The sequence below is a fragment of the Amblyomma maculatum genome, chromosome 9 (assembly GCF_055883805.1).
Source record: "Amblyomma maculatum isolate TAMU_Amacu chromosome 9, ASM5588380v1, whole genome shotgun sequence".
NCBI classification, from domain to species: domain Eukaryota; kingdom Metazoa; phylum Arthropoda; class Arachnida; order Ixodida; family Ixodidae; genus Amblyomma; species Amblyomma maculatum.
The window spans coordinates 29,826,520-29,854,374 of record NC_139352.1 but is presented as its reverse complement, the minus strand read 5'-3'; the positions used below and the strand labels follow the sequence as shown (position 1 = coordinate 29,854,374).

At 44.3% G+C, this 27,855-nt stretch overlaps 1 protein-coding gene and 1 long non-coding RNA gene across 2 annotated transcripts in view; one reads left to right on the top strand and one right to left on the bottom strand.

Moving 5' to 3' along the window:
• Positions 1-6,712: 6,712 nt before the first annotated feature.
• Positions 6,713-27,195, top strand: LOC146178723 (uncharacterized). The gene is made up of 4 exons (XM_084578480.1): positions 6,713-6,834; positions 9,031-9,086; positions 13,676-13,765; positions 26,820-27,195. The coding sequence occupies exons 1-4, from the start codon at positions 6,795-6,797 to the stop codon at positions 27,159-27,161; spliced, it is 528 nt and encodes a 175-aa protein (XP_084434606.1). The 5' UTR covers positions 6,713-6,794; the 3' UTR covers positions 27,162-27,195.
• LOC146178722 (uncharacterized) overlaps positions 15,584-27,855 on the bottom strand; it is a 29,794-nt gene continuing 17,522 nt past the window's right edge. The window contains exons 3-4 of the long non-coding RNA XR_014700636.1: positions 20,090-20,193; positions 15,584-17,216 (exon numbers count right to left, since the gene is read on the bottom strand). This is a non-coding gene — a long non-coding RNA (uncharacterized LOC146178722). The remainder of the gene's footprint in view (positions 17,217-20,089; positions 20,194-27,855) is intronic.

The window sequence follows — 27,855 nt, the reverse complement described above, 5'->3', positions numbered from 1 at the left end:
ATGGCTACTGTGAAAAAGAATACTGGCTGCACTTTCGGAATCTCCAAGGGACTTGCAGAACAAGCAGCATTTTGCACTGCCTCAGAAATAGCACGCTAAATGCCGCAACACCAGAGAAAGTGCACTTCCAAGCTCTTTTATTTCCTTGCTGTAGGTTCGCTGCAGTACATTCGAGGTCAGCATCTAGACCTCTCTGCGTGCTCAGCGTTTCGATCGAACGCACCGGCGTCCACAACGCCGACGTGGACGTTGATAAGCTAGGCACGCACAGCACACAGCTGGGCCGTCTGTCAGCGGCGATTATTGCGCGGCCCAGCTTCCTTCTACGTAAAAACCGATTCCTGGTTCACGATTCGATGGCAGAAGAAGCACAGTATTTTGAGAAAAAGTTTTCCAAGAAGCTCATACTGTTTGAAATACCAAAGCGCTGAAGACGGGGACAATAAAGACCACTGACAAGAGCTAACTTCCAACTAAAGTTTATCAGAAAGAAGGGTTAGCTTATATGGACACACCAAAAAGTACAAACAAAAAATTACAGGGTATCCAAAATGTCTCAAGGGAAGAATAACGAAAGCCTACCCTTCCTCTCCTATAATTTGCCTCTCATTGCTTGCCTTTGATCGGCGTTCGTTGCAGTGCTACATATAACTATAATTGGTTTACAGGAAAGGAAAGGCGCAGTACCTTCACACTTTCTTCGACAAGTGTGCGTTTGGACGGTACACCATCGCTCCTGTCGCGTGGCGTTCCTTGACGCGCGTTCAAGTGTGGGAGTGCAGATGGCAGGAACGCTAAAGATGAAACTTCTGTTTGGTCACTTCGAATTTCGCGGCTGGTGACGTCACTTCTCTGCCGCCCAATCAGATGCGCCGCTCGCTCGAACAGCTTTTGTCGACGACAGTATGAGCGATAAAAGGCTTTCGTTTTTAAAGGCTTAAAAAGTCACGACGCACGGCACAGACACCTCTTTTTTGGCGGGAGAGCTCTTACTGCGTGCTGGCACCCCCAGTACAAGCCTATAATAATAATAATAATAATAATAATAATAATAATAATAATAATAATAATAATAATAATAATAATAATAATAATAATAATAATAATTGGTTCACAGGGAGGGAAAGGCGCAGTATTTGTCGCACTTACTCTGTGGACACCTGAACCGCGCCGTAAGGGAAGGGATGAAGGTGGGAGTGAAAGTGTAAAGAGAGAAAGGGGAGCCGTAGTGGAGGGCTGCGGAGTAATTTCGACCACCTGGGGATCTTTAACGTGCGCTGAAGTTAAAGATCGCCAGGTGGTCGAAATTACTCCGTAGCATATTCCGTTGGAAAACCAGTTCCCCTGCCCGTATGTATTTATTTTTTTGTTTTGGCAGAGGGCACCCTCAAAAAACCACAAAAAATTTTGGATGGGAGCCAGAAGGCGGCAGAATTGTAAAAGAAAACAAAAAATTGCCGACAATTACGTTACTTCCTAATGCGATATTTGAGCGCAGCTCATGAGGTGTATGCCGGGGTGGTGCTGTGGTAAGACGCCCGACTACTGTGCCGGAGTACCCGGGTTTGAACCCGACTTCGGCGGCTGCGTTTAGATGGAGCCGAAACGAAGAGGCGTCCGTATGCTGTTCGATGTCAGCGCACGTTAAGAATCCCCAGGTGGTCGAATTACACTCCGTAGCCCTCCACTACGGCTCTTCTTTCTCTCTTTCCACTTTCACTCCCACCTTCCTCCCTTCCCTTCCTCCAGGCAAAACGTTGGCGGTCATTCAGTGAAACGCTTGATCCCAGCAAGCCTTTATCACGCATCTGGAATGTCGTTCGTGGTCTCCGAACATCCCCTAAACAGCTCTACCCATTCAAATCTCTCGCACTCTATCAAAGACGTAGTGAGGTCGAGGTAGCAGAAATTTTGCCCCGCCGGGGTGGTGCATTGGTAAGACGTCCGACTACTGTGCCGGGGTACCCGGGTTCGAACCCGACCTCGGCGGCTGCGTTTCGATGGAGGCGAGACGAAGAAGCGTCCGTGTGCTGTGCGATGTCAGCGCACGTTAAAGATCCCCAGGTGGTCGAAATTACTCCGTAGCCCTCCAATACAGCTCTTCTTTCTCTCTTTCTCTCTTTCCACTTTCACTCCCACCTTCCTCCCTTCCCTTACGGCGCGGTTGCGGCGTCCACAGAAAACAAGTGAGACAGTTACCGCGCCTTTCCCTTCCTATAAATAAATCAGTTAGCAGAAATTTCTGCGCTAGGGTAGCAGGCCAATCGACTCCGACGGCAACACTACATTCCAACGATGTTCCAGGTTCACGGGATTCACGAATGGACCTTCCCTTCTCCGTGCAAGAATTTGATGCTGTGCTGGCTTCTTGCAGACGGTCATCATCGCCGGGGCGCTATGGTATAACATACACTGCGCTTGCAAATCTTGGACAAGAAGCCAGACATGCTCTTTTGGAATATTACAACAAATCATGGAGTGAGGGTGCAGTTACAGACGAGTGGAAGTGTAGTCGTTTAGTTCCGCTCCTAAAACCTGGCAAATCGCCTCTGGACTTGACATCATACCGTCCAATTGCACTGGCTAGTTGCGTTGGCAAAATACTTGAAAGAATGCTGCTTACACGTATTGAATGATACCTGGAGCGGTACCGCATATATCCGGATATTATGTCAGGATTTCGAAGTGGTCGCTCTTCGATTGACAACGTGGTGGACCTGGTATCATCTGTACAACGCCAAAAAATTTTGAAGCGCTTACCCGCTGCGTTGTTCCTGGGTATAAAGAGCGCATATGACAACGTCACTCACCAGGCCATTTTGGACGCTCTTGAAGCTGCCGAGCTTGGCGGTCGTATTTTTTGCTGGATAAGCAGTTATTAATCCAACAGATCTCACTTTATGCAGACTGAGGATGGCCCAACATATTCTCATTTCACTTCCCGTGGAGTCCCACAGGGCGGAGTACTAAGCCCAACGCTTTTCAATCTTACCATTGTCGGGCTTGTCGACTTAATACCACAATCGGCGCAACTTTCAATATATGCAGACGACATCTGTATCTGGGCATCAGGAGTTACGTGCCCACAGGTTAGAGCGAGGCTTCAACAGGCGGCAAGTATAGTTGCGACTTACCTCCACCTGCGTGGTCTACAAATATCAACTGAAAAGTGCTCGCTAGTTGCATTTACACGCAAGAACATGTCACCTTACACCGTACGCATTCGTGGAAAAACAATACCCTATGAAAGCTGCCATCGCTTTCTGGGAGTTATCATCGACCGAAATCTTTCGTGGACTCCCCATATTTCATTCATGAAAAAGAGGCCGACAGCAATTACTCACGTACTTGCCTTTATTGGGGGAAAGTCATGGGGAGCGTCCATGCGGTCGATGCTCCAGCTATACCGTGCATTATTTATGGGATTTCTCCGGTACAGCTTACCTGCACTTTGAAATATCAAGAAAACCAACTTAGGAATTCTACAGAGCGTTCAAGCTTAAGCTCTGCGAACTTGCCTGGGATTGCCGAAATGTGCCTCTACGGCTGCTACCATTTTAATTACACAGGAACATCCCATATTTACCTACCTAACAGTAGACTCCCTGAGGGCACATTTCCGACACATCTCTCGGGTTCCCTGTCATCATTTGGCCAGTCTTCTTATTACCAGGCCGCATACATCGTTTACAAGGACCGTTGATGCGCATCGCGCTTTATTGCCATCCCAGTTTACACCCGCATCTAGACCGTCCTCTCCACTATGGGGCCGGCATAAACCACACGTGTTTCTTTCAATAGCCGGCATCAGGAAGAAGGTCGAGCTATCGACGACAGAACCGAAACAAATCACTCTTGAATACTTTCATGAGTGCCATGCAAATCGTTTGCACGTCTAGACCGATGGTTCAGTGAATGCCGTCAGTCCTTCAGGCTCCATGGTCATACCCTCAATTATTACAGAAATAAAAGTTAGGATAATTCACCACACTTCTTCAACAGCTGCGGAGCTAACAGCTCTTCGTATCGCAATTAGGCATATCAGTCAGCAGAGCCCCCAGCGGTGGTCTATTTTCACAGATTCAAAAGCAGCCCTGCAAGCCTTAAAAGCGGCTCTTCGCCGTGGAGCTCATGCACCATCCATGGCCATAGAACATTAATACTCAGTTAAAACAAGCGGCTTTCACATGGAAGGGCGGCGGCATGTTTCACTGTAAATACAGAAAACCGGAACGCCTGTTTCTGAAACCATTTTTCATTACAGTTCAGCGCATGGACATTTTTGTTTTCGTTATCGTGCGGCATCACATACGCAAAGACCATATCACAAAGTCTTTCTAATGACGATTAACAACAAATGGAGAATTGAGCGGTGCGGAGCTCTACTCTATATCATCAAAAAAGGGCCAGTAATTTGCCCAACTCAAAATATTTACGCCTAAAATGAAGAAACGTTTACAATACTGACCAGAAAAAAGGCAAGTTTTCTAATCAAGAGACATTGATCAGTGTCGGAAGCCTTCATGCATTCAAGAATGAACGCGCAACCTACTTTATTACAATAAAATGTTGAATTCAAGTTATCAATAAATAACCTAGAAAGGACTGAGAATATTTATGTGACAAAAATCATACTGCCTACATAAAACTCCCGGGCTAATCCAGAAATCGTAATTGCTTACTGTTAACGTGTTCCTAGTAGTTTACCTTCGGAACAAAGCTGTAACTAGGCAATAATTTTTTCTTTTATTACAAGCGTCACATTTATGGAGCGTCGTGCCAGTGGCTGTTTTAATGTTTACAGGATTTAACATTTGAAATTATGCGAACGAGCAATGGCAGGGAAACATTTTATCACGATTAATGTCCTTCTTAAGTCGTTATTCGCAACACACTCTGTTTATACCTTTTATTACATTTTAAACGGAAAATGAATCTATTGTCTTCGTGAAGAATCGTAACCGTGCATACTAATTCGCAAATGCTGTGCTGCAAACTGCAAGAACATACACACGTTTGCATTTTTCTTAGAATATTAGCTAGAGGGGTGAGTTGGTGCATAGTACACAGAATTGCGGCACACAGTCCATGTGTTTTTCTACGTTACAACACAGTTCTGAGTGTACATTTTTAATTACAAGAAAAAAGTACCAGAATCAATTGGAAACGTTTTTCGGCGGCTGTGTATATACGAAAAAAAAAATAATTTCTCTGGATTAGGGTGCATATTAGCGCCGCTCAAGTTGCCTCTTAAATACAGTGTATTATTCTACGATGGCCAGAGGTGTTATATTTATGGATAAATAGTCTTCGTTTCGCGAAGCATACATGTTCGTGCAAGGTGCACTGGTGACCCCGCCGCTGTTGGTCAGTGCTTAGGGCGCTCTGGTTAAGAACCCAAGGATGAGGGATCAAATCCCGGCCGCGGCGGCCGCTTTCTTAAGGAGGCGAAAAGCAAGGCGCCCACGTGCTGAGCGATATCAGTGTACTTTAAAGAACCCCAGGTGGTTGAAACTTCTGAAGCTCCCCACTACGGCGTCTCCCATAGTCTTAGTCGCTTTAGGGCATTAAACTCCATAAACCAAGTAAACCTAATAATTAGCTACCACCATGTGTCTACGAATCAAAGTGCTCGGCCATGGGATCGCGCTTAAATGCTGGGAATACAATCGGTGCAGGACTAACACCGGAAACTGGCTTGCGAACCGGCTCTGCAGTAGCTATTGTTAGTTTTTGTTTTCAGGTCCGCGTTAATTGGGTGAATTTGTACATATCTTTTGCTGTTCCCTGAAGCAGGAAAGGGGCAGTTTTATAAATCATTCTGTAATACATATATGTTGTAGGTGCACCACAGAAACATAATTCGTATAACCGGAGATGGAGCGGTTTTGTACATTCAATTATAACAGTGCTGTAAGTGCGACGTGGCGATCGCACTTATTCAGGTTCATGTTTTGATACGATCGGCCTAATGCAGGAGGTACATCTTCAACTTTTTCTTTGAGATATTATTTTAATAAAAAAAATCGATTTTCTAGATACGCTTTCACCCCAGTTTCATCACTAAAGTTATATTTTTGGAAATCCTGGGCGCACTTAAGAAAAAAAAAATTAACAGGCTACCTAAATGCCGGCATGTGAAAAAGGTATTACCATGGAGCCATTTTGAACTTTAAGATGAAGGCGCAGGTCTGCGAACAGGGGGTATTTCTTTGCCGTGCATCCTCTTTAGCTTTTCTCACTGAAAAAGCTATATAATGACCAAAGATTTCGATCATCGGCATTTCGTCAGTCCACTAGGAAGTCGTGCGACATTCACGTTTTTACCAAATAACGCTGTGGTATACAGATAAGAATATTGGTCACTTCTTAAAATTAAATGTCTACCTTGAAACAGCATGTGTCAGAATGAATGGTAAGGGAGTGCCTTGCTTTGATCGCTGCTTTCTGCGCCTGTAGGACAACGTACCTAGTCTCAGGATAGGGCAATGCGCCTGCGCAGTCATTCAGAGGCTGGTACGAAAGAAAAATGCCGTCTTAATCGCTGAAACGAACGAACGACGGTCGTTTGCAGAACAATCGGTCAGCGCGCATTTAAAGTGCAAGTCAGGCGTTGATAGCGAAAAGGCAATTACGTTTTGGGACCTTTTCACAGCAACCTGCTGGAGGATTTTTATAACAGAATGACGTCAGCACTACTAGTCGGCGAATCATGCTTGGCTACTTTCTGCGGAGTATAAAACATACTTCTTTTCCTTGATAGTTTCAGCGGGAACTAAGCCACGCAGGAAAAAATGGCTACCGTGGGATTGCTCTGCGTATTCCTCCTTCAAGGTGACATTACTGATATAGAATATTGACTATTTTCGCTGGTATCACTGACAGTGAGCAGTGTCGATGTTTACGAAATCATAAATGAGACTAACGAATCCCTTTAAGCCTTAAGTAGAACGCTGGTGATATCGGGTTCACAGTATAGTTCATCACTTGTTGTTCCGGGAAATTTTAAACAGAGCGAAGATAATGTTTCCTTTTGCAGCTTGAGACTTCCCCGGGTCCTCTGAGGCACCACTTTCTAAATAGGTTTTGAACTCAGATATGCAGCAATATTGCTGTTTACTTTTACGTGTGCTTGGATCGTGATGATTTTCTGATTGCAAACTTTATTAAAGCAGATAAAGGAGGTTCCCCTACTCGCGCACTTAGGTACGCCGACCCGAATAGGGAGCTGAAATTCTGCGACTAGAAGCGCGAAACAATACACTGATTCTTTTCCGCCTCAGCCACCAGGCGGACTTCTTTTTGGGTCTCAAGGTTTTCGCTTTGTACAAGAATGCGATAAAAAGTGACTCCGTAGCAATAATGCAATGCATGCTGAAAAATTAAAACGAACGCGGTAATGAAGGCCATGCGACCGGAGCGGTGGCGCACCGTACAACCACTCACTTGCAGGAGCACTGCCACAAACGCGCGTCAAGGCAAGGAAATTTCCCCTGTGCGGCCTGAGCCCTGGCTTCGCTACCGAAAACTATACATTGGATGCGCGATGCACCGTGCGCAGCAGCAACGCTCAGGCTTTCGCATTACTCCAGTGCAGTTTCTGCAGTGCTCTTGGATTGCTTTTCGAAGAAAATATGTGAAGGAAAAAGTGTACCATCGCCGTAGTTGTGATCATAATATTTATATGACGCTATACTCTTATTTCCCTACTTTTTAGAGAGCAGCTCTTTGGCGCCCGTCCCTGGGTTTCGTGGCGTCGACGTTGACCCTCGTAACCAGCTCCGCTTTGCCCCCCCCCCCCCCTTCCTTCCTTCCCTTACGGCGCAATTCAAGTAACCACAGAAACATGTGTGACAGATACCGCTCCTTTCCATTCCTGTGAACCAATTATGAAAGGCTCGCCTAACAGCTCAAGTCGCAAACGTGACATCAAAGATGATTCATGTGTTCACAGAAACAAGTGTGACAGATTGTTCGTCTTTTCATGTTTGTGAATTAATTATGAAAGGCACGCTTCAGAGCTCAAGTGGAAGACGTGACCACACATTCTACACATTGCAAAGATAATTCATGAATAATGCTAGCGACCACAACAAACTGCAGGGTAACATGTTCAGCAACCGAGAATTCCTACACTCACACAGAAAAACATATTTTGTTCTAGCTTGCGTATATGCACCTAGTTCAACACGGTAAAAATTTAAAAAAAAAAACTTCGCGTTTCTAAAAATATCTCGAATTGCACCGTTTCAGCATTAAGGTCTTTGGCGCCCGTTCTTGGGTTTCGCGTCGTCGTATCCGCCGCCGTTGTCCCTCGTGACCAATTGTCTGTATAATTACTTCGTAGTCCTCCACTACGGCTCCTCTTTCTCTGTTTCCATTTTCAATCCTATCTTCCTCTCTTCCCTTACGGCACGGTTAAGGTGTCCACAGAAACTAGTGTGACACATAGTGCGCCTACTTCTCTACCTGTGTACCAAATAATAATATTATTATTAATATTGTTATTATTATATACATGCACGTCTTACTATAATTTTTTCCTCAATCTATCGGAAAGCTGAAACAGCTGAATGCTGCGCTCAAATTTCGCATAGGAAGTCCGTAATCGTCGCCAATTTTTTTACTCTTAAGCTTAATACCCATCGGCGAATTCTCGGCGTGCATTACTGCATTTATCATATAGGTTTAAGTAAGGCCAATCAGCAGATTATAACGTAAGAGGCTCGAACTTCATAGTACAAAAACATGGAAATAATCACGTTCTCCTCAAAGGATGTGATGCGCAAGCGATAGTGCCTCCAATCCGTGGCCAGGAATTATGTTTGCATATTGGTACACGAGCAGAGAGCATTATTTTATTTTTCCTCTGGTTGCCCTTGTTCTTAACGGTACATCGTGTGTACAACCGACGACCGCAAGGAGAGGGGCAAGAGATGAATTGCAGCGGTTGCGACACAGCTTGTAGAATTTTTATTGCACTAATAAACTTGAATCACAGTAATAAAATATTCCCCATGTCGCTTCCAGCACTCCATGCAACGGGGGAAGTTGTACGTGGTTGTGATCCAGGGGTACCTCAAGTTGTAAGTTCTTTTCACTTCAACACGCGCTGAAGTCAAGAATTTTTCAAGCACCATTAAAAAAAAAGAACATCGTAAAACCAAAGCATTTCTGTCTACGCAAAATCGTCCTTCAGAAGTATTACTGATGAATATCATGATGAAACATATTCCTGAATATTTAAAGTAAAGATACAAGCATAGGATGCTCTTTTATAAATTCAATGCCTAAACGTTGTGTTCGTGCAAACGCAAAATGAGACAGAAATAACATTTATTTGTACCCGTCAAAAGCTTGGCGGTGATCCGAGGCAGAGTTAGGTCTCAGCTTTGTCCTTCCCTTCAGCTGTCGACCGGACTTCTCCGGGAAAAGACGGATGATTTCACGTTGTCCTGTTTTTTTTTTTTGCTGTTGCTTCCAAAGACTTGTCTGTTCTGCAAGGTTCTCCAAATCAAGGACACTTCCATACATGTGAATCATTTCCGCTCTATCGTCGCAGCGTTTGCACCTTGGGCTGAAAATTTCCGGGTGCCATTTGCTGTAAAGATGAGGGTTCGGGAATACTCCAGTTTGTAGCTTACGCCAAGCAATCTCATCACTTTTGGTGAGTTGTTTACACGTTTTTGGAAGTACTGCTCTGCTTAATTGATAACGAATTTGCGATGTCTTGGTACGCATTAAGATCATCCAACTGCAGGGGCTTCCTATTGCACATGAGGGATGGGGTTGCGCATGACAGCCACTGGGATCCCTGAATGTAGCCGATCCCTGACTACTACATGAGCGTTCTCTTTTCCCTCAACCCCTGCAGCGTCGGTGTCGAAATGAGCATGATTTTCCCTGCCGGTGATGGGCCGCTGGTCAACACTTGTGCTGCTGTGGCTGATATACGGCCCGCATCAAAGTTGCGAATCGCTGACTTTGAGTCACTTGCAATAATTTCGACCTGTTGTTGAGTTAGAGCTAGCGCAATGGCCAACTCTTCCGCCTCCTTTGCAGTCGACTGTTGGGTGCTGGAGCATTGTTGATCTCCCATTGTTCCTAGTTGTTACCGAAACCTGACGCATACCGTCCGCGCAGTGAGGAATCTATACAAGACGTCATGTCTGCACTCATAACGGGCTTTTTACAACACTGCAGCATCCTTCCTCCAGCTCTCATGGTAGAAGGAATGCATGCGTTTGTAGAGTGCAAGTATGTTTAGTTTGTCCCTGACCTGCCTTGGAATCATGCCAGTAGATCTGGGGCAAGATCGACGATTGTGCTTCAGTGTCTCCAGAATACTACAACCAGTACGAATGCGCTGCATTCACTAGTACTGCGAGGTCATTGCAACCTCAGTGAGCTCTTAGAGGGTTTTTGTGACCCTTTGTTTATACATCCGGCTCTTCGATGTAATGGGTAGAATACCTATTGCAGTTTTGATTCGTTCACGAATGAGAATGTCGGGGTTGTCGTTTTCCGCTTTGTGTCGTTGCATGTACGGAGCCACGTACATTATCCTGCCGACTACGAAAGATTATGTAAGCCTAAGGAGATTAGATTCTTTCACGCCCGAAATGTTTTCAATCCGCTTCAGGAATCTACAACATTGACTCTCGCTAGCCTTTAACCTCTGAATTGTTTCTGAACTGCTGCCGTTGGTCTGAATCAGTAATAGCAGAACTCGAATGCTTCCCACTGTTGGTTTAACGCCACCATTGACCCTGATTGTTATTTCTGGATTGTACTGTCCATCCTACTATACACACCGGCGATGGGACGATCCTATTGACGCCAGAAGAAGCGCTTTCGATTTATCGGCCAAGCACCTGAGCCCGATCGGATCTAAGTATATTTTATATGACATCGATTGTCCCTTGGAGTGTCTGCTCAATTTGTCCGTCAGTGCTCCTGCATATCAACAGTTAGGTCATATGCGCACAATGTGTGATTTTGCCCCAGAAGTTCGTCCGTCTTGCGGGGACGCCATTCATGACGCTATAAAACAGGATCGGGTCCAACAGTGATTCCGGCGCTGTGCCTTTGTTGCCCACTCGAACATTCTCCCCAGTGTGTGCCCGATGCTGATATTTGCCGTTCTGTCTGAGGAAATCGCGTATTTAGTTGTATCTGCGACTTCCTCGGTTTACCGCACTCTGATTTTGCAGAATGACCGAATGTTTTATGTTATCTCAAAATCTTTGACACGCCTAGACCTACCATCATCTTGGTTTCTTGTATTGAATTGTTTATTTTCTGATGTTTTAGCTGAAACATTATCTCGCATGTGGACAAAGTAGGTCTAAATCCAATCACAGTGTTCGGATGGATATTGTTGTCCTCCAAAGACCAGTTCAGCCGGGCCTGAATGTTATGCTCCATATGTTTTCCCACGCACGAGTTAGCGAGGTGGGATGCAGCTGCTCGAATTTCGGCTCGCTCCCCGGTTTCGGGAAGAACACGATTTTCGCGTCCGTCTATGTTGCCGACAGCCGACTAGCCTGGCAACACTCCTACCTGAAGGCTGCGAGATGTCGGATGAACGCGGCGTCCAACCCAGACAGCCCAATTCATGAGCCAAGTATTTGCACTGCTTTGACAACATCAGGCCCAAAATGGGACCAGGGCATTACCAGCATAAAACCAATATTGGGCTGATGGTTTGCGTCGCCTAAGAATTTTCTTAGCATTCGATCGCTGATCCCGTCCGGACCTGCGGCAGTCTTAGTTCTCAATCGAATTCCGGCCGGAGTTCAGCAACCGTTGACGGGCTCTCAAGCTCCGGGTTTTCCTCGCTCCCGAAATCGCGCAATCGTTGATCTCTACAGTTTCTGCAGCCCAAATACCTGTCCCGGTCTTGGGATATCATAGTATCCGTCGTTCGTCAAAGTTATCTTTTAGCCAGTGAAGATGTTGCCTGACCTCCAGATTAGACTTGTTAGGATATTGAAGATTCCGAAGCAAGTGCCCTGTACCTGATTTTCGATGTCTCTGCCCACCTTTTCGCAAAACTGGCCCCCGTTTTGTCTCGCTAACTCTAGCGCGTGCTCTTTGATTTTCTTGTTGTGTACGACAAATTGTCTTCGCATATTCCTGTTCCCGTTTTTTTCATGAGTTGAGTTTTTAGACTCTTCTTACGCCATAGACTAATCAGGTGACTATCTGCTCCTTCATCATCCTCGTCAACTTCCACCTCTTCCGTTAATACACCAACCGACTGAAGGAGCCTTTACTCTAATTGTCAACTTTACTGATTTCCCTTCCTTTGAACCGATTATTTACCTTAACGGATACGTACCTCTCTAACTTTGTGATCATTTTGGAAACTCTCCCAGTTCGGCGACGTTACCTTCTTGGTGCGGACAATCGGTGGGCCTTTGTGTACCAAAATTTCATTATTCTTATAATCGTTGCCCAAGGGACCTAAGCGTGGCTTTGTGGTAGAGCATCCGCCTCGTGTTCGGGAGGTGCCAGGTTCGATCACTGGTGCCGTCCGGTACCCACCAGCTTTTCAATGCGTAAAAGCTTTCCCCCGGCCTGGTGCTCGGCTCTATGGGGTGAAATGTTTGGGAAAGGGGCCATAGGTCTCAAATAGTTGCTCCGATGTGGCAGTAATCCTTTCCATCATCTGGCAACAATAAGTCGGCCTTGTGCGGCAAAAGCCCATTATGTAGCCCTTTTTTGCTCTGGCGTAAAAGAGACGCGGCTTCCGGCCAGAGTTAAGTACGGGAACGTGTCAATTGAAACACTGTTGCCCTAGCGAGTCGGTTTCAGGGGATCCGTCAGAAGTACTAAGCCATTCGGTTGAATCCTGTCCCATAGTTAACGTCCACTTACCTTGGTGAATCTATACCTCTATGCCGGCTGATAAGCGTTAAAGTCTGCTACTACTAAGAGGGCTCCTCCCTTATCACTCGCGCCTTTCCGAAAAATTAATCGAAGCCGCATGGATATTTTTCGCGCGGGAGGCTGTATACATCGTGAATAAATAGACTTGTGATTTTTATTTTTGGCAGGACTATCTCTATCAATATATAAATCTATGTGTTGTGATATAATGCTAAAACATCCGAATATTTGTTCTGACATTTGTGACCACTCGCGCGTTGTCATCTCGTCCCGCATACGATTTGTAACTCACTAGCATGATGGGCTTACTGCACTCCGGTCAAGAAATTACTTCGTTTTTGTCACTGTTCATCAGAAACCTTTGGAATGTGACGCATTCGCGACCGAAGCACCTACACTCCACTGCCAGACGGTATTTATCTTGTAATGCAGAGTTATATTTATGGTTATGAATTTCTTGCTAAATCAACTGAATTGGCTTGTCGTCTGCCATATCGGCGCACATCTCTACCGTAGTAGCGTTTAGGTGTTCCAAAGCAGTCATAATGTGTTTATGTGAAATTTTCCAATCCTTGCATGCGGATTTCTAGATCATGTTCGAAACATCTTATATTTTTGCTGGAGGAGGATTGTCTCTAGTCCGCCCTGCCCGTTCTTTCTGCGGCGCTGCCGCCGTCGACGTTTCGGTCTCCATTAACTGCGAGGCCTTGCCTATCGCTCTAATTTATTCCTGCAGTGCCTTAACTTGCGGTTGTAGCAATTGGTTCTAATCCTTCCACAGGAACCAGTAAGCAGCTGCAACTACTATTGCACTGATCTCGGAAACGGCAAATGGATGATGGGATACTACAGAAATGGAACGAAATGCAAGGTAAGATAAGTCATTGAAAACACGCAGAGTGTCCTCATGTCTTTGCTAAGATAGATGGGTAGAGAGACCAAATTACAAGATTGTTCAAAGATTTTCATGCGCTTGATTTGTGTGTGAAGAGCAGTATGAAACTATAGGAATGAGTAGAAAATATTTTAATCATATTTTAAAGTTTGTCGAAAAACTCGCTCTCATATTCTGGGCGTATCGCCGACTCACCGACTGTGACGTAGTTTCTCTGAACAAAGCATAATCTAGTATTTGTGACGTCATTGCAAAGTTTCCGGACGTTTCACATGGTTCTTTTACTTTTGAAATATACGCTGCCGTTAGCCCATGCAACCTTGCTATTGCTGGTCGGATCTTTTCGGCTCTTCTGTAGTGCCCTTGCGTATACCAGCAGGACAACGTTCGAGAGCACGGGCGACACTTTGGCTCTAATAAAACTTCCGAACGCTGCCGCCGACGGCGACGAGATGGTCAGCGGATGACATTCCTGTTGGTCGCCGTGAATGAGGCCGGAGTGGCCGGGGGGCGAAAGCATATACCACTTCTTGGCTTCGTACCAGAAATTACAAATCTTATCAAGACTGCCTGCTACACTCGTGCAACTGTAGCATGCCTGCACAAGTATGAAGCTTTCTGAGACGGCTCCTTCCGCGGGAACCGGGCAATGGACGGCGCTCCTCTTGTCGCTAGGCCTAGTCGGTTTTGCCGAACGGCACTTCAGGATGGGTCAGTACTGTAACAGAATGTAGTCTTTCGCCATCACTTTACTAGGAAACCTATCACACAATAAAATAGGCTTGGTAAGGCGTGTTTTCGGCAACCGTTTTTAACTGGCTTAATTTGCTCTCCATAAGTAGTGCCCACGAGAGTTGCGAGCTGCTTACAGCATTGCTCGGCGCACCGAGAAATGCTGTAAGCAGCTCGCAACATTCGTTGGTACTGCTTGTGAAGAGCAAATTATTACGGTTAAAAACGGTCGCCAAAGACACATCTTAGCAAGCCAATTTTATTGTGTGATGCACCGGATCACAAGACGCTTCGTGTTGATGAAGCGCGCGTCCTGGAATGTAAATGTTCCTTTCACTGTTGGAAAACTACAATCGATGGCTATTTTCATTCGCTAAAATATGCAAATTTTCTATGCACGTAAAAGTGGTGATTACAGCGGTGCACGAAGGCGAGGCCTCGATCAGTACGATGCGAAGAATAAATTGGCGAGCGTTTACACCCTCTCTTCTTAGTCAAGGCCTCTTCTGTTATTTAATTGTTCGCAGCCTCTCGATAGCATAAGAATCGGGGAGAAATTGTAGCGAAAGGAACGGATCCCAACATCTGCACTGCTACGAGCGACCGGTCTCCGCGCTTTGTTACGGTGTTGCCTAACGGTCAGAGAGCAAGTTGGTGGCAGCTATCGGCGGGCGATAAGGACATGTTTTCGAGCTGTTCATGTTGGCGCGGTGTGACAATACGACGCAAACATAATGTTTTAGAATGCAGTTGACCAACTGTTTCCGCAGTATGACTCCGCCTTGCTCTCATGGCGGAATCATACTACAAATAGGGCAGACGACGCGCGTATTCGTTGACGTCATGTGTTTTTCTTCCATGTGACATTTCATTCCTATGTCTTGTTTTTTGACATCTGCCGAGAAACTTGTAACTATGAACGGAAATAGAAACTGCTGCATACTAATAATGTGATAATAAATTATGTAATGCGATTTCATGCATATAAAACCATGATAAGTGGTTAAATATTGCCACGCACTACTTGCAACTAAACAACGTACAATGCAAAAATGTGGTGCCCCTACCCCTTTAAGACGATATATACGAGCAGTCTTTAGTTAACCGTAAACTGGACACACAAAATTCATGCAACAAATAAACTGTTATTCCGCCTCACAGGCTTAATTTTATTCAAGTCTATTCTGAATTGGAAGGCTCGAAGAGAACTTCATGTCTCTGTTGCTAGCCTGTGCGTGTATATCTTCTCCAATACCTATAGTTTTTTGCTCTTTTACTGGCGCTAATATATCGTTTTTCTAATTTGGAGTTGATGCTTTTATTACTTCAGATGCTAACTTTGAACTATTTCCGTACTTAATTTCGCACACTCAAATTTCGTCAAAAATTTGTGCAACCTCTACCTTTTAAGCAGCAAATTCATTCAGTTATCTCCGAGTCTCCATCATAAAACACAGCACAATTGAAACAAGAACGCAGTACGATGACCAATTCTGCAAGCATTTGCGCTCGAGTCTCACACATATGCCCTCGTTTCTGTAGGAAAAACTGAAATCTTGGTGCGTTGGTACCTGTTCATATTGTTCTGCGGTGAATCAAAGGCGGTTGGAGCAGAGACAAGGACCAGTGTTGAATATCTCAATCAGCTGATATAGTCACTTAGAAACACATGGGGTAAACAATTGCCTACGTATTGATTACGTTAATGATACGTGGGAGGTGCATTAACCCAATTCCTTGGGTGACATTGCAAAGAAAGGACTGTTAAAGCGTTCTTTGATGCTAAAAAAAAAAATCAAGCGAAAAAAAAAATGAAAGATGGCTTAGCTCTGCTATCCCTGGATATATGTAGCGAAAAGCACTGACTACCTCGGGATCAGAAGAAGATAATTTCTCCAGTCTTCTGCGCTGTTCGCCAGCAGCTAAACTATCCTTGGCTTCCATGTCGTACGCTTCTACGTTCACTGGCGTTCTATAATTCATTTACAGAAAATGAAAAAAGCAGCAACTGTCACTCGCGGAAGGGAGAAGCGCCGCCCGGCGGTGTTGGAGCGCACTCGTTCCCGTTTGGTCTTCATAGCTGACGGCAGATGGGTGACGTCACATCCTTAACGTCACCCTAATTGAGTGACAACTATTTTAGTTTTTGGTACTTTCAAATTGCGCGGCAATCGCAGTATCTGTCACTCGCGGAAGCCTGCTATCATCCTCTCGATAGACAAGCGGAATTATGAACAGCGTTTCACGACCCGGGACGTGGCACAGCGGTACAGCGCTCGGCTGGGGATCCAAGGGATGTGGAGGTTCGATCCCTGATGGAGACTATTTTCTTTAATGAGGAGGAGTCGCACACCTTTTAAGCATTAACGTCTGGAGAGCTTGGCGAGGGGGCTGCGCAGCCGGCCTTGGCTGTGACGTCACTTGGTCGCAGCATACGGCATACGTCACTGGCCCAATCTGTGCACCGCGCTCACGCGAACCTCGGTTCCGCTCCTCGTAGTCAAGCTCTTTGCTTCAAAACCAAGACGAATTATGCCACCCCTAGCCTTGCGCAGGAGACAGGCCGCAGGCGTAGAGGACGACGAGGAACGGTTCCTTGGCACCGCTCGCTGCTATGCCGGTTGTGATTGTCCAGTAAATGCATAGACACATAGAAACACGGAAACTCTTCTTGACTTCGAGTTGAAATGTATATCTGGAATAGGAAATAATGACCGTATGTGTAAATTAACGTGCAGTTTCACTTCTTGTACGCAAGCGTTGGTTTAGAAAGAGGGTTCTCTTTTTCTTCTATGTTCACTTTTATCCCATTTCATGTACCCAATTGCATTGACAGCACTGGAAGGATTTACATGAAGGGAATCCTTTTTTCGGACGCTTTCAAGCACCAAAACCGCTTGTTCAGCGTACTCAATTGAGAGCTGGGATGCCCTTCCTTAATGGCAGATGACTGCGTACGCGTCACCCATTCGAGACTCCACGTAGAGCCTCAGCTGCTGGTATCGCTCCAACCTCGACGGACAGAGGAACGGTAGGATCAGCCGGCACGAAGCGACCCCACCCCACCCCCATTTCCTGGCATGTCTTAGGAAAGATACGAATCGAGAATCAGTTTCATTTGTAAGACAGTTGACAAAATTTATTTAACTTATTATCTAAAGACGCTAAGAACTTGAAAATTATAGACCAGTCAGTTTACTGTCAGTTACCTACAAGATATTTGCCAACATAATCGCTTCTAGAATCAGCACAACCTTAGAATTTAATCAACCAAATGATAAAGCAGGATTTCGGAAAGAGTACTCTACCATCGATCATATCTACACTATAAACAAAGTAACAAATCTATAGTTATCTGATCCTCTCAAGCTGCTTTCCCCCTCTTCATAGTTTCTATTGCTTTCTTATGGCGAATTCCAATCGCAGAACTAGGAGCAGCGCGCACGCTCCATGACAGAACGCCTCAATCCGGCGGAGAGCCCGCTCCCAGACTCTGCGTTTCGAATACTCTTGCTCCGGCCGGAGCAAGTAGGTGGCGCTCGCGAGCATTAAACGAACGGAGACGGAGAAAGTACCCATCATTCCTTGCACTTGCCCGCGCTTTTCGTGCGCTCGCGTCGTCTGCTTTGCAAGCCTGCAGCCTTTCTTCCCTTTGATGTGGAGGTTACACTAGCCGTTTACGCAATTATATCCTCCTTGCTCGAAGAGCCGAGCGCGGACACACACGGTAAGACTCCTTCAGCACTTTCTTTAATATGGAAGAAAACTTCGGTTCACGTACCGAATGTTTGCAGTCTTCCAGAGCCGAGCTGTAACGTGCGCGGCTTTGAGTTTACACGGACGCTTGATTCATCGACAGATGAGTCGGAACTGCTGCTCTCCGACTCGCTGTCCTCAAGCAAAGCGAGCGCCAGAGCGCGACGCGAATCACCATCCATGGCGGCGGCAAATACTGATCGTCTGCTATGGAGCGGCGCGTTGCAGAGACCAGCAGAAGCCAACGCGGCGAGCCACCGGAAATGGATGCGCTAGCTAGCGCATGCGCAAGCGTCGCTCGGAAAGTCACGTCACGCAAACTTCCGGTCGGTTCCCCCGATTTCGGCGGAGCAGTTTTGACTGCTCCGCGGAGCGACCCTTGCTCGGCAATTGCTCCCGTTCTGCGTTTGGAAGACGCGATCCGTGTTCCGGATCTGCGTTTGGAAGACAATTGCTCCGAAAGGAGCAGAAAACATTGCTCTGGAAGTGCTCCTGCTCTGTGATTGAAATTCACCATAAACCTCGTCCACCGTCACTGGTGGAACGTCTGACTGTTTTTCCTTCCCTCCAATCTCATTACGGTCCCGACTACTTTGGCTACTGTAGAGATCAGTATAGAACTCGTCAGCTACTTTGACCATCTTGTCCATTTTCGTGATGACGTTGCCCGCCTTATCCCTTACCGCATACATCTGATTTTTGCCTATGCCCAATTTCTTCTTCACCGCTTCAAGGCTTCCCCCGCTCTTTACAGCATGCTCAATTTTCTCCATGTTATACTTCCTTATATTAGCCACTTCGCGCTTATTGATTAGCTTTGATATATCTGCCAATTATAGCTGGTCTGTTGCACTGGAAGCTTTCATATTCTGGCGGGTTTGATTAAAATCTTTCGTCTCCTTAGACAGCTTACCGGTATCCTCTCGAACTATCCCACCGCCTACTGCTACAGTGCACTCAGTAATGATATCTCTGAAATTATTGTTTATTTCTTCTAGAGTAATGTCGCCATCCTCGGTTAGAGCTGAATATCTATTCGAACTTGAACTCTTCTGCCCTCGCTCTCACCGCTAATTCATTGATGGGCTTCTTTCTTACTAATGTGTTGCGTTACTTCTTCAGATTTAGACTAATTCGGGACCTTAGCATTCCGTGGTCACTGCATCGTACTTTCCCGATTACCTCTACATCTTGCATAATGGCGGGGGTTGAACACAGTATGAAGTGAATTTCATTTTTAGTCTCCCCGTCAGGAATTTTCCATGTCTATTTCCGGTTCTTCCGTTTGCTGAAGAAGGTATTCATGATTTTCAAGTCATTGCGCTCTGCAATCTCAACTAGTAACGCCCCCTGCTGTTCCTAGAACCAATGCCGTAGTCACCAACATCCTGGTCTCCTGCTTGCTTTTTCCCTACCTTGGCAGTAAAGTCGCCCATTGTTGAAGGATGGGGGGATATCGGGCTAGAAAAACTGGCCACCCTGTATACGCAGTGCCTGGTGTCATCGACGATACCGGAACCATGCAAGAACGCCAAAATTATCCTCATTCATAAGAAAGGCGACGCTAAGCACCTTAAAAATACAGACCAATCAGCTTACTGTCGGTTACGTATGAGATATTTACTAAGGTAATCGCTAATAGAATCAAGACAACTTTGGACTGCAATCAATCAAAGGATCAAGCAGTGTTTCGGAAACGGTACTCTACTACCGATCATATCCACACCGTGAACCAGGTGATAGAAAAATGCTCGGAATATAACCAGCCCTTATACATTGCATTCATTGATTACGAAAAAGCATTTTACTCACTAGAAACCTCTGCGGTGATGCAGGGATTGCGAAATCAGGGGGTAGACGAGCCGTACGTGAAAGTGCTGGGAGATATATATAGCGGCTGCACAGCAACCATAATTCTGCATAAAGAAAGGAACAAAATTCCCATAAAGAAAGGTGTTAGGCAAGGAGATACGATCTCCGCAGTACTATTCACGGCTTGCTTGGAGGAAGTATTCAGAGAATTGGAATGGGAGCAGTTAGGGATAAGGATAGATGGAGAATATCTCCGTAATCTGCAATTCTCTGATGACATTGCCTTGTTAAGTAACTCAAGTGATCAAATGAAACTAATGATAAATTTTTGAGACAGGATAAGCAGAAAGGTAGACCTAAAAATTAATATGGAGAAAACTGCGGTAATGCTGAAAAGCCTGGGAAAAGAACAGCGGTTTAAAATACGTTGCGTAGCATGGGAAGTGGTAGGCAAATATGTCTAATTAGGACAGGTAGTGGCCACAGATCCGGGCCACAAAAGGGAAATAACTAGGAGAATAAAATTGGAATGGAGCGCATTTGGACGATACTGAAGCATTATGACCGGCAGCTTAACGGTATCACTCAAGAGGAAACTATAACAGTTGCATCCTACCAGTACTCTGGTAACAATTTTACTGTAGGTTGACCTCTCTGCCCAGACGCATCCTACCAAATTCGGCTGCCATGGGATAATTCATTCGAGCTCAAAACTATTTTAAAATGTGCAGTTTTCGTGGCTTCAGTTGAGAAGATTTCTGCAAGCAACTCTGCGTTTGTGACGTCACAAACAGTACACCAACGTTTCTGGCCATTCCCCGCGCGATCATGAAATTTTGAGGCTTGTATTTGGTTACTTCAGACATTTTATGTGCTCTGTCATAATTGCCGTACTTTGTTTCCGCAATCGAACGCTCGTACGAGTGTTTTTCTAATACTGAGTGTGACGTCACCATTTTGTCAACTGGGACGTCGTTTCTGGCCGTGAAAGCAGTTTTGGTTTCGATTTGCAATTTTTTTTTTTTTGAATAATACTTTTCATTGGAATTTCGAAAAAATGGTTTTTATATTGGAGTGAGGACATGCCGAAGAATATAATTCAATCAAAAACACAAAATGATGAAAAACCCACTGGAGTTGCTCTTTAAGGACAATGCAGAGGACCATGAAACGGAAAATGGTAGGCATAACGTTAAGAGATAGGAAGCGCGCAGAGTGGGTCAGAGAAATAACTCAATTTAATGTTATTATAGTCGAAATTAAGAACAACAAACGGGCAGCGGCAGGGTATGCACCTCGATGAGAGGATAACCGATGGTCTCTAAGAGTAACCAATTGTATTCCAAGGCAAGGTAAGCGTAGCAGGGGGCAGAGAAATATATATATATATATATATATATATATATATATATATATATATATATAAATATATATATATATATATATATATATATATATATATATATATATATATATAAATATATATATATATATATATATATATATATATATATATATATATATATATATATATATATATATATATATATATATATATACAATATATACACAAGCAGACAATTTAAAGGGAAGTGAGGGGCTCGTTACTGAAGCATTTAAAGGAGCGGACAGTCTACGAGTGCAAGGCATATATATATTAATTTAGAGACCATCATTATCCGCAATATATTTGTCTTCACGTTGCGGAATTCGAATATAGCTCGCCGCACAGGGAAGAATGCAGCGCCTGCAATTCAAGGCTACCTCGTCCATGGCACTAACATTCTCGTCCCTGCATTGATATTTGCAGAGCACAGTAAAGTCCAGCAGCGGCGTGCAGCGCCTACCGGGAAGTTGGGCCGCATAGCCATTCGATTAGATGCACGCAGTTTCAAACACACAACCGTAGTGCGATTTTCATATTCACAATTAATGACCAAACGTTATTTGGCCTCAGCGCTAAGCGAAATCGCGATAAGAATACTTCATGCGGCGATTGCTAATCGTTAGCTACGAATATCCATTTCAGCCGTCTGCCTAACTGTGGTATTATTAAGGTTGACTGTCAAGATTTTTAAAGTGTATTTGTGCACACCAATATTTACATGTCTAATGACATCCTCAATAGTTATGAATAAAACATTTACCGGCAAGCACATACAGAAAACCTTTCTGGCAGTGTTATGTCGTGTCTTTACCTCAAATGTTTGTTTTCAGCATCATTACCAAGCATCTCTGAACAAGGGGTATATATTGGATCCGCTTTCTAGCTCGACTGAGCACGCATCAGCGCTGGGCTCTTTCTTGCATGCTAACTAAACAGAAACTACTTCTACAGACCGGATGTTAAGCCATTGACTATTTTTATGAACTTTATAGTTTTTTACATTCGCCTAAAATGCCTCATCATGCGCCTTTCTGTGCCGAGCGCTGAGTAAATACCTAATATATCCTTCATATCAGTGCGGTACTGTGCAAACTGCATCTATCTGATCTCCTCAAAGAGCCTATCGTCCTGCGCCAATAATTATACTCTGCCATCCCCCTCCCCTTACACGCATGCCTTTCCTCTAAATCTAGCCTCTCACTCTTGGAGACAACGGCTACCTTGCGTTCGCATTACATGCCCTTCTCATGCCCATTTCTTCCCCTTAATTTTAACTAGAATCTCATCAAGGCATTGGACTCCAGATTGCGCCTGCATATTCCCCAACACAGAACACATCTTGAAACAACGTTACTGTGCCACCTCTGCCTTGGCATTTCTTTCGCGAACAAATACGCCTTCTTGATCGGGATGGCTGACAGCCCTGCGTGTGAACTATGTGGCGTTGACGAAACGATTGAGTACCTCCTTTGTGAGGACCCTGTTTTTGCAACTGAAAGACATACGCTACGTACTGCACTGGATTGTCTTGACGCTCACCCCTTAACGGAAGGAAAGATCTTGGGATAATGGCCACAAAAGTCATCTGCGCTGAAAGCCTACAAGGCACTTGTTCGCTTTTTAAGAGAGATTAGCCTGATTGACAGACTGTGACTCTTACACCTCCTCTCCTCTTCTACCCTCCCCCTTTAATCCCACCATTCCCCTTCATCAGTACAAGGTAGCCAACCTGAATTATTTTTGGTAACATCCCTGCCTTCCGCCCTCCTTTTCTCCTCCTCCTCCTCCTCTTCCTCATCAACTCACATTTGTTCCCTAATACATACGGTACGCTTTCTATTTCTTAACGCTCAATCTACCATTTTGGTTAAAAAGCTCTTTTCGTTGAAGTCAACCAAAGCGAAATCATTTACTATAGCCTCCAAAGTTTTCTTATTTTGTTCAAAATTCCTCTGCAATTACGCTGATGGTTCGCTCTCGGTTCATGTTTCCTTTCGGATGCATTGCAGGTTTTAGCTATAGCTGCCCACGGCAGTATTACATGACCTTGCTAATTCAGATTGGAGAACTGCGCAGACAGTAACGGTGTAAAATTATGCTTCCGTTCGAGCCAGCAGAAAGCTGAAGGATATTTTCCCGCCGCTTTTTCCTGCCATGCTCAATAGGGACCTCGCAGCATATCGTTAGTATAGTGATAACGGGCCGGATGACACCTCCTGTTAGATATTGCATGAAATGGGCTGAGCGTTTTTGTCAGGGCCGCCTTCAGTGAAACATGGTGTAGTTGAAAGCCAACCTCAATTCTCTCGCGAGCCCAGTAAAGAAACTTGGGCTAATTCAGAAGCCGCAGACAACAAATCGATGTATATTCTCACTGACAAAGTGTTGAAAAGATTTTAGGCAACTTTCTGCCCACCTTGGTAAGAATTTCGAGATTTTTGTTGAGTAGATGTTTTACAGTATGTGATGGCGGGCATATTAGCATACAAAAGAAAGAAAAGATGAAATTTTGGAAGTGTAAGCAGGCTCCTCTAATATTTTCCTGTCTTTATTACGTTTGCAGAGAACCTTCACTGCCATAGGGAAGCTTCGTCCTTGCTAAAATTCTGAATCACAGTTCTGATCTCGCTTATAATACATTTCTCGTCCATCGCGACGCAGGGCAGCGATACAGAAGTCTCATCCGCCATTTTATGAGAGCTGGTATCTAGGGTGGCGACCTTATTGTATTTAACCGACCATCTACAATCTTGGCCAACATGTATCCCCAGCAGCCCCTTGCGGCGTCTACATAAGCTACCCCTATTCAGGTTTTCCCTGAAGCGGAGCTGAATTGTTCGTACTCTATTTTCTTTCTACATCGGCCACGTTGCGGATGCATATTCATTTGAAGGGCTGGAATAATTAGAAACTCCCCGATCTCTTCCTCTAGCTCTACCTAGGGAACGGGACTTCCATTCGGGTTTAGACTTACTTGAGCAAGATTGTCCTGCCTGCCCCTGCCATTCGCAGCCTCTCACTCTGAGAGGTGGGCACCGCTTCTGGTACTTACCTCACATATTGAGCACCCTGAGCGCTATGAGAGGCTCCGTAGATGTTCAATTTGGGAGTCCTAAAGGCCGCTGGACTCATCTTCTAATTAGGCTAATTATCTTGTGTCTTCCTGCTACCTTGAGGGCAAGGTACAACGTGGAGTAGCTGATCCTACTTAAACTCAAGGCTTGTATTCACCTAAGTAAATTGTTCTCTGCTTTGGTTTGGCTTATGGAGTTTAACGTCCCAAAGCGACTCAGGCTGTACGGCATTTGCACATCAAATCATGGTGTCTGCCAAGAAACTGCAATAATAGATGGCTGCTGTCGGCTGCGATAGAGCTGATTGTTCGGTGGCACGGGCAAATTCGAAGATGTACGCTATCGCGGTGGAAGTCACCACTCACAGCTATCACGGCAAAAACTGGCACTTCACACGTGTACATCTTTCCTTGAGCGCAATAAAGGTATATAGTTAAAATGAACACATTTTTCTTATATAGGTGTAAATGTTGTTTTTTAATATGTTGGTCATTCATTGAAGGTCAAGGAATGAGCTCCTGTTATAGACACTGTCCTTTTTAGTTCCATTGCGACATTAGCAAAACTCCTGTATTACAGAAAGTGAAACAAACGAGCAATTGTTTTCTCAAAATGTCTCTCACAGGAGATTTAAGACATTTGGGTTAAATGTACCGCACTGTTTAAAAGATTAATCGAAGCGCCTTTAGCATCACTGTCTGAAATAAACGACAAAGTCCCTTCTATGACGCCACGCGCTCCATAAACTGACAATAGCTTGCACCAGTGACACGGTACGGCTCATCATAACTTTCTCAGAAGAAAAATATATATCATGAGATTACGTAAACGTTGGACAGGTTACACATCGGGGTGTGCCGTTGCTTTGGCGCAAGCGGTGTATCAGAAAATGTTCTGCGTGTACTTCAAAACTACAACTTTGTTTTTTCGTGCAGCTAATGTTATCACTGTGCCCTTGTTTTCTATATAATTCATACTATACCTCATAAACCTTCAAAGTACTGCTCCGAGAAGCAGTTCTGGCCGTTTTTGTTTCCTAAAATCAATAATGATTGGATACAGTCATCAACGCAGCACTGTTAAATGTAAATATAGCAACCACAGATGTGCAATGAGCGACATACATCAGTCGTGTAATATTGGGTAACTACAATATATGACTGCCTGATACAAGTTCTCAGCAAGTATCGGCAGTTGTTTATATGCCACTATTCGAAATGAAGGCTTCACGTTCATTTCAACACGCAATCATTTCCTGTGAATTAAATTTTCAATACCTAAGTAGATTTATGTCTGCAAAAACTTCAGCGTTTTCTGCCATAGTAAACTGCTGGTCCAGGTCATCTGCTCGGCTATTATTGCTATTGCGCTAGTATACAGCATGCCTGCTAAATACAATAACAGTAAGAGTTTATTATTTGTCGTTTTTTTTTCAAGGAGCGTAATCCTCACGGTAACAATCGGATTTTTTCTATTACGGACTCTGCATAAATTGTATATCATTAAAAAAATTGTATAAGAAATACATCTTGCATGTTAGTAGAATGCACGGGTATGTTTCTGTCATTCCCATCCGCGAAACCCATTATGCTCGACGTAGCGCCATCTGAATTAACGAGTTTCTTTTTGTGAAGTTGTCTTCAAGGAAAGAAGTAGAGGAACTGAGACGCAGGCGTTCGTCAACATGTTATAACACCAACTTAAAGACCATTATATCGTCGTTGTCACATTGATGTATTCAGCTGCATGTTGGCTTGTGATTCTTCACCTGTCACACACACTTAGGTAGCTTCAGAACAGTAACTACACGTATGTTAATAGTACGCTTAAGATGCATACTTATGTTCGAAAGCATTTTGTCAAAGGTGAAATGAATAGTCTATCATTCATCTTTTTACAAGTAACATAGCGCGGGGTCAATAGATTACTATCTTTCTCAAAGGAGCACCTTCATGGGTCGAAACACTTCAAGGCTGTGCCTATTACTTGGCGAAATTCACTGCACAAAGAATTTCCGGCCGAGCTTACGACCAATATATATGGTCAAGCAATTTCAACACTCTTCTAACGAAGCCGTATTTCCCGTTTCGCGCTTTGCATTTGGGTTTCTGTGGCGTAAAACATTGGAAGTCGTCTATTCTTAGAATGACGTGCTAAACGAGTCGTTAAATTATCCATGTGGTTTTGACTTTTTTCTTGTAGCTGGATAATAATCCAGATGGTGTATGCTTGTTAAATTATCCATGTGGTTTTGACTTTTTTCTTGTAGCTGGATAATAATCCAGATGGTGTATGCTTGGATCTTGGGCCGGAGAAGGAAGGATGCTATCCTCAAGAGAGCCCCGAAGTGAAAGACTTCTTTGGAAACAATATGACCACCCAGCCCTCCGTCCCTGAGCCAATCCCGCCAGAAAGCGGTACAGGCAAAACGAAGACGGAGAAAACTAAGAGCTCTAAAAAGAAAAAGTCGTCAAAGTCGAAGTCAAAGAAGAGCAAGAAATCAAAGAAGGACAAGAAAGCAAAAGACAAGAAACAAAAGGACAAAAAAACAAAAAGCAAGAAAACAAAGAGCAAGAAAACAAAAAATACTACGAACGAACCAGAATGGTGAAAGGTTAAGATAATAAAGAATTTTTCCTGCTGTATGTAGCATGCGAGTTTCTCTAAGTTGTGCAGTGTTAGCTTGCACGAAGGTTATGCGGGAATTCTTTACTGGCAGCTATACCCATCAAGATGCACATTATTCAATCGGTATGAATGTATCCTCGTTTATATTCTTTCGAATGTGTGGGAAAAACTTGAAACACTTACTCTATTGGCCATATTTTAATTGTGCGACAATTAACACCGACTTATTTTAATATTTTTTATACATACGTGGATTGGAATGGTTTGAGCTTCCGATGCATAGCAAATTTTGATTTCAATTTTTTTTTTCTGTGTTCGCAATGAATAGTAAAGCAGTCATGAAACCCAACGGGCTTCATTCTTCAAAATAATAGTCTACCATCACAATAATGCATTAAAGTACTTTATTGAATATGACAACAGGAATGGTGAAAGCTTGTGAAGCAGCACAAATCTCACATTGGGCAATTATACGAATACCATAAAAACCAGTGCGGCGTGTTTTTGAATCTAAATAGCAAAAAAACTACATGCCTGTGGTGAGATCTCGGTCCGGATACCTTCTTTTCCGAACTACTACACCTTCAATAGCTCACCAGCTCGTGTCTTTGCCGTGCTTCATGTGATTTTGCAGAACGCGTGCGCTCTCTCATCTCAATTACTGTTTTGTTTTTTCT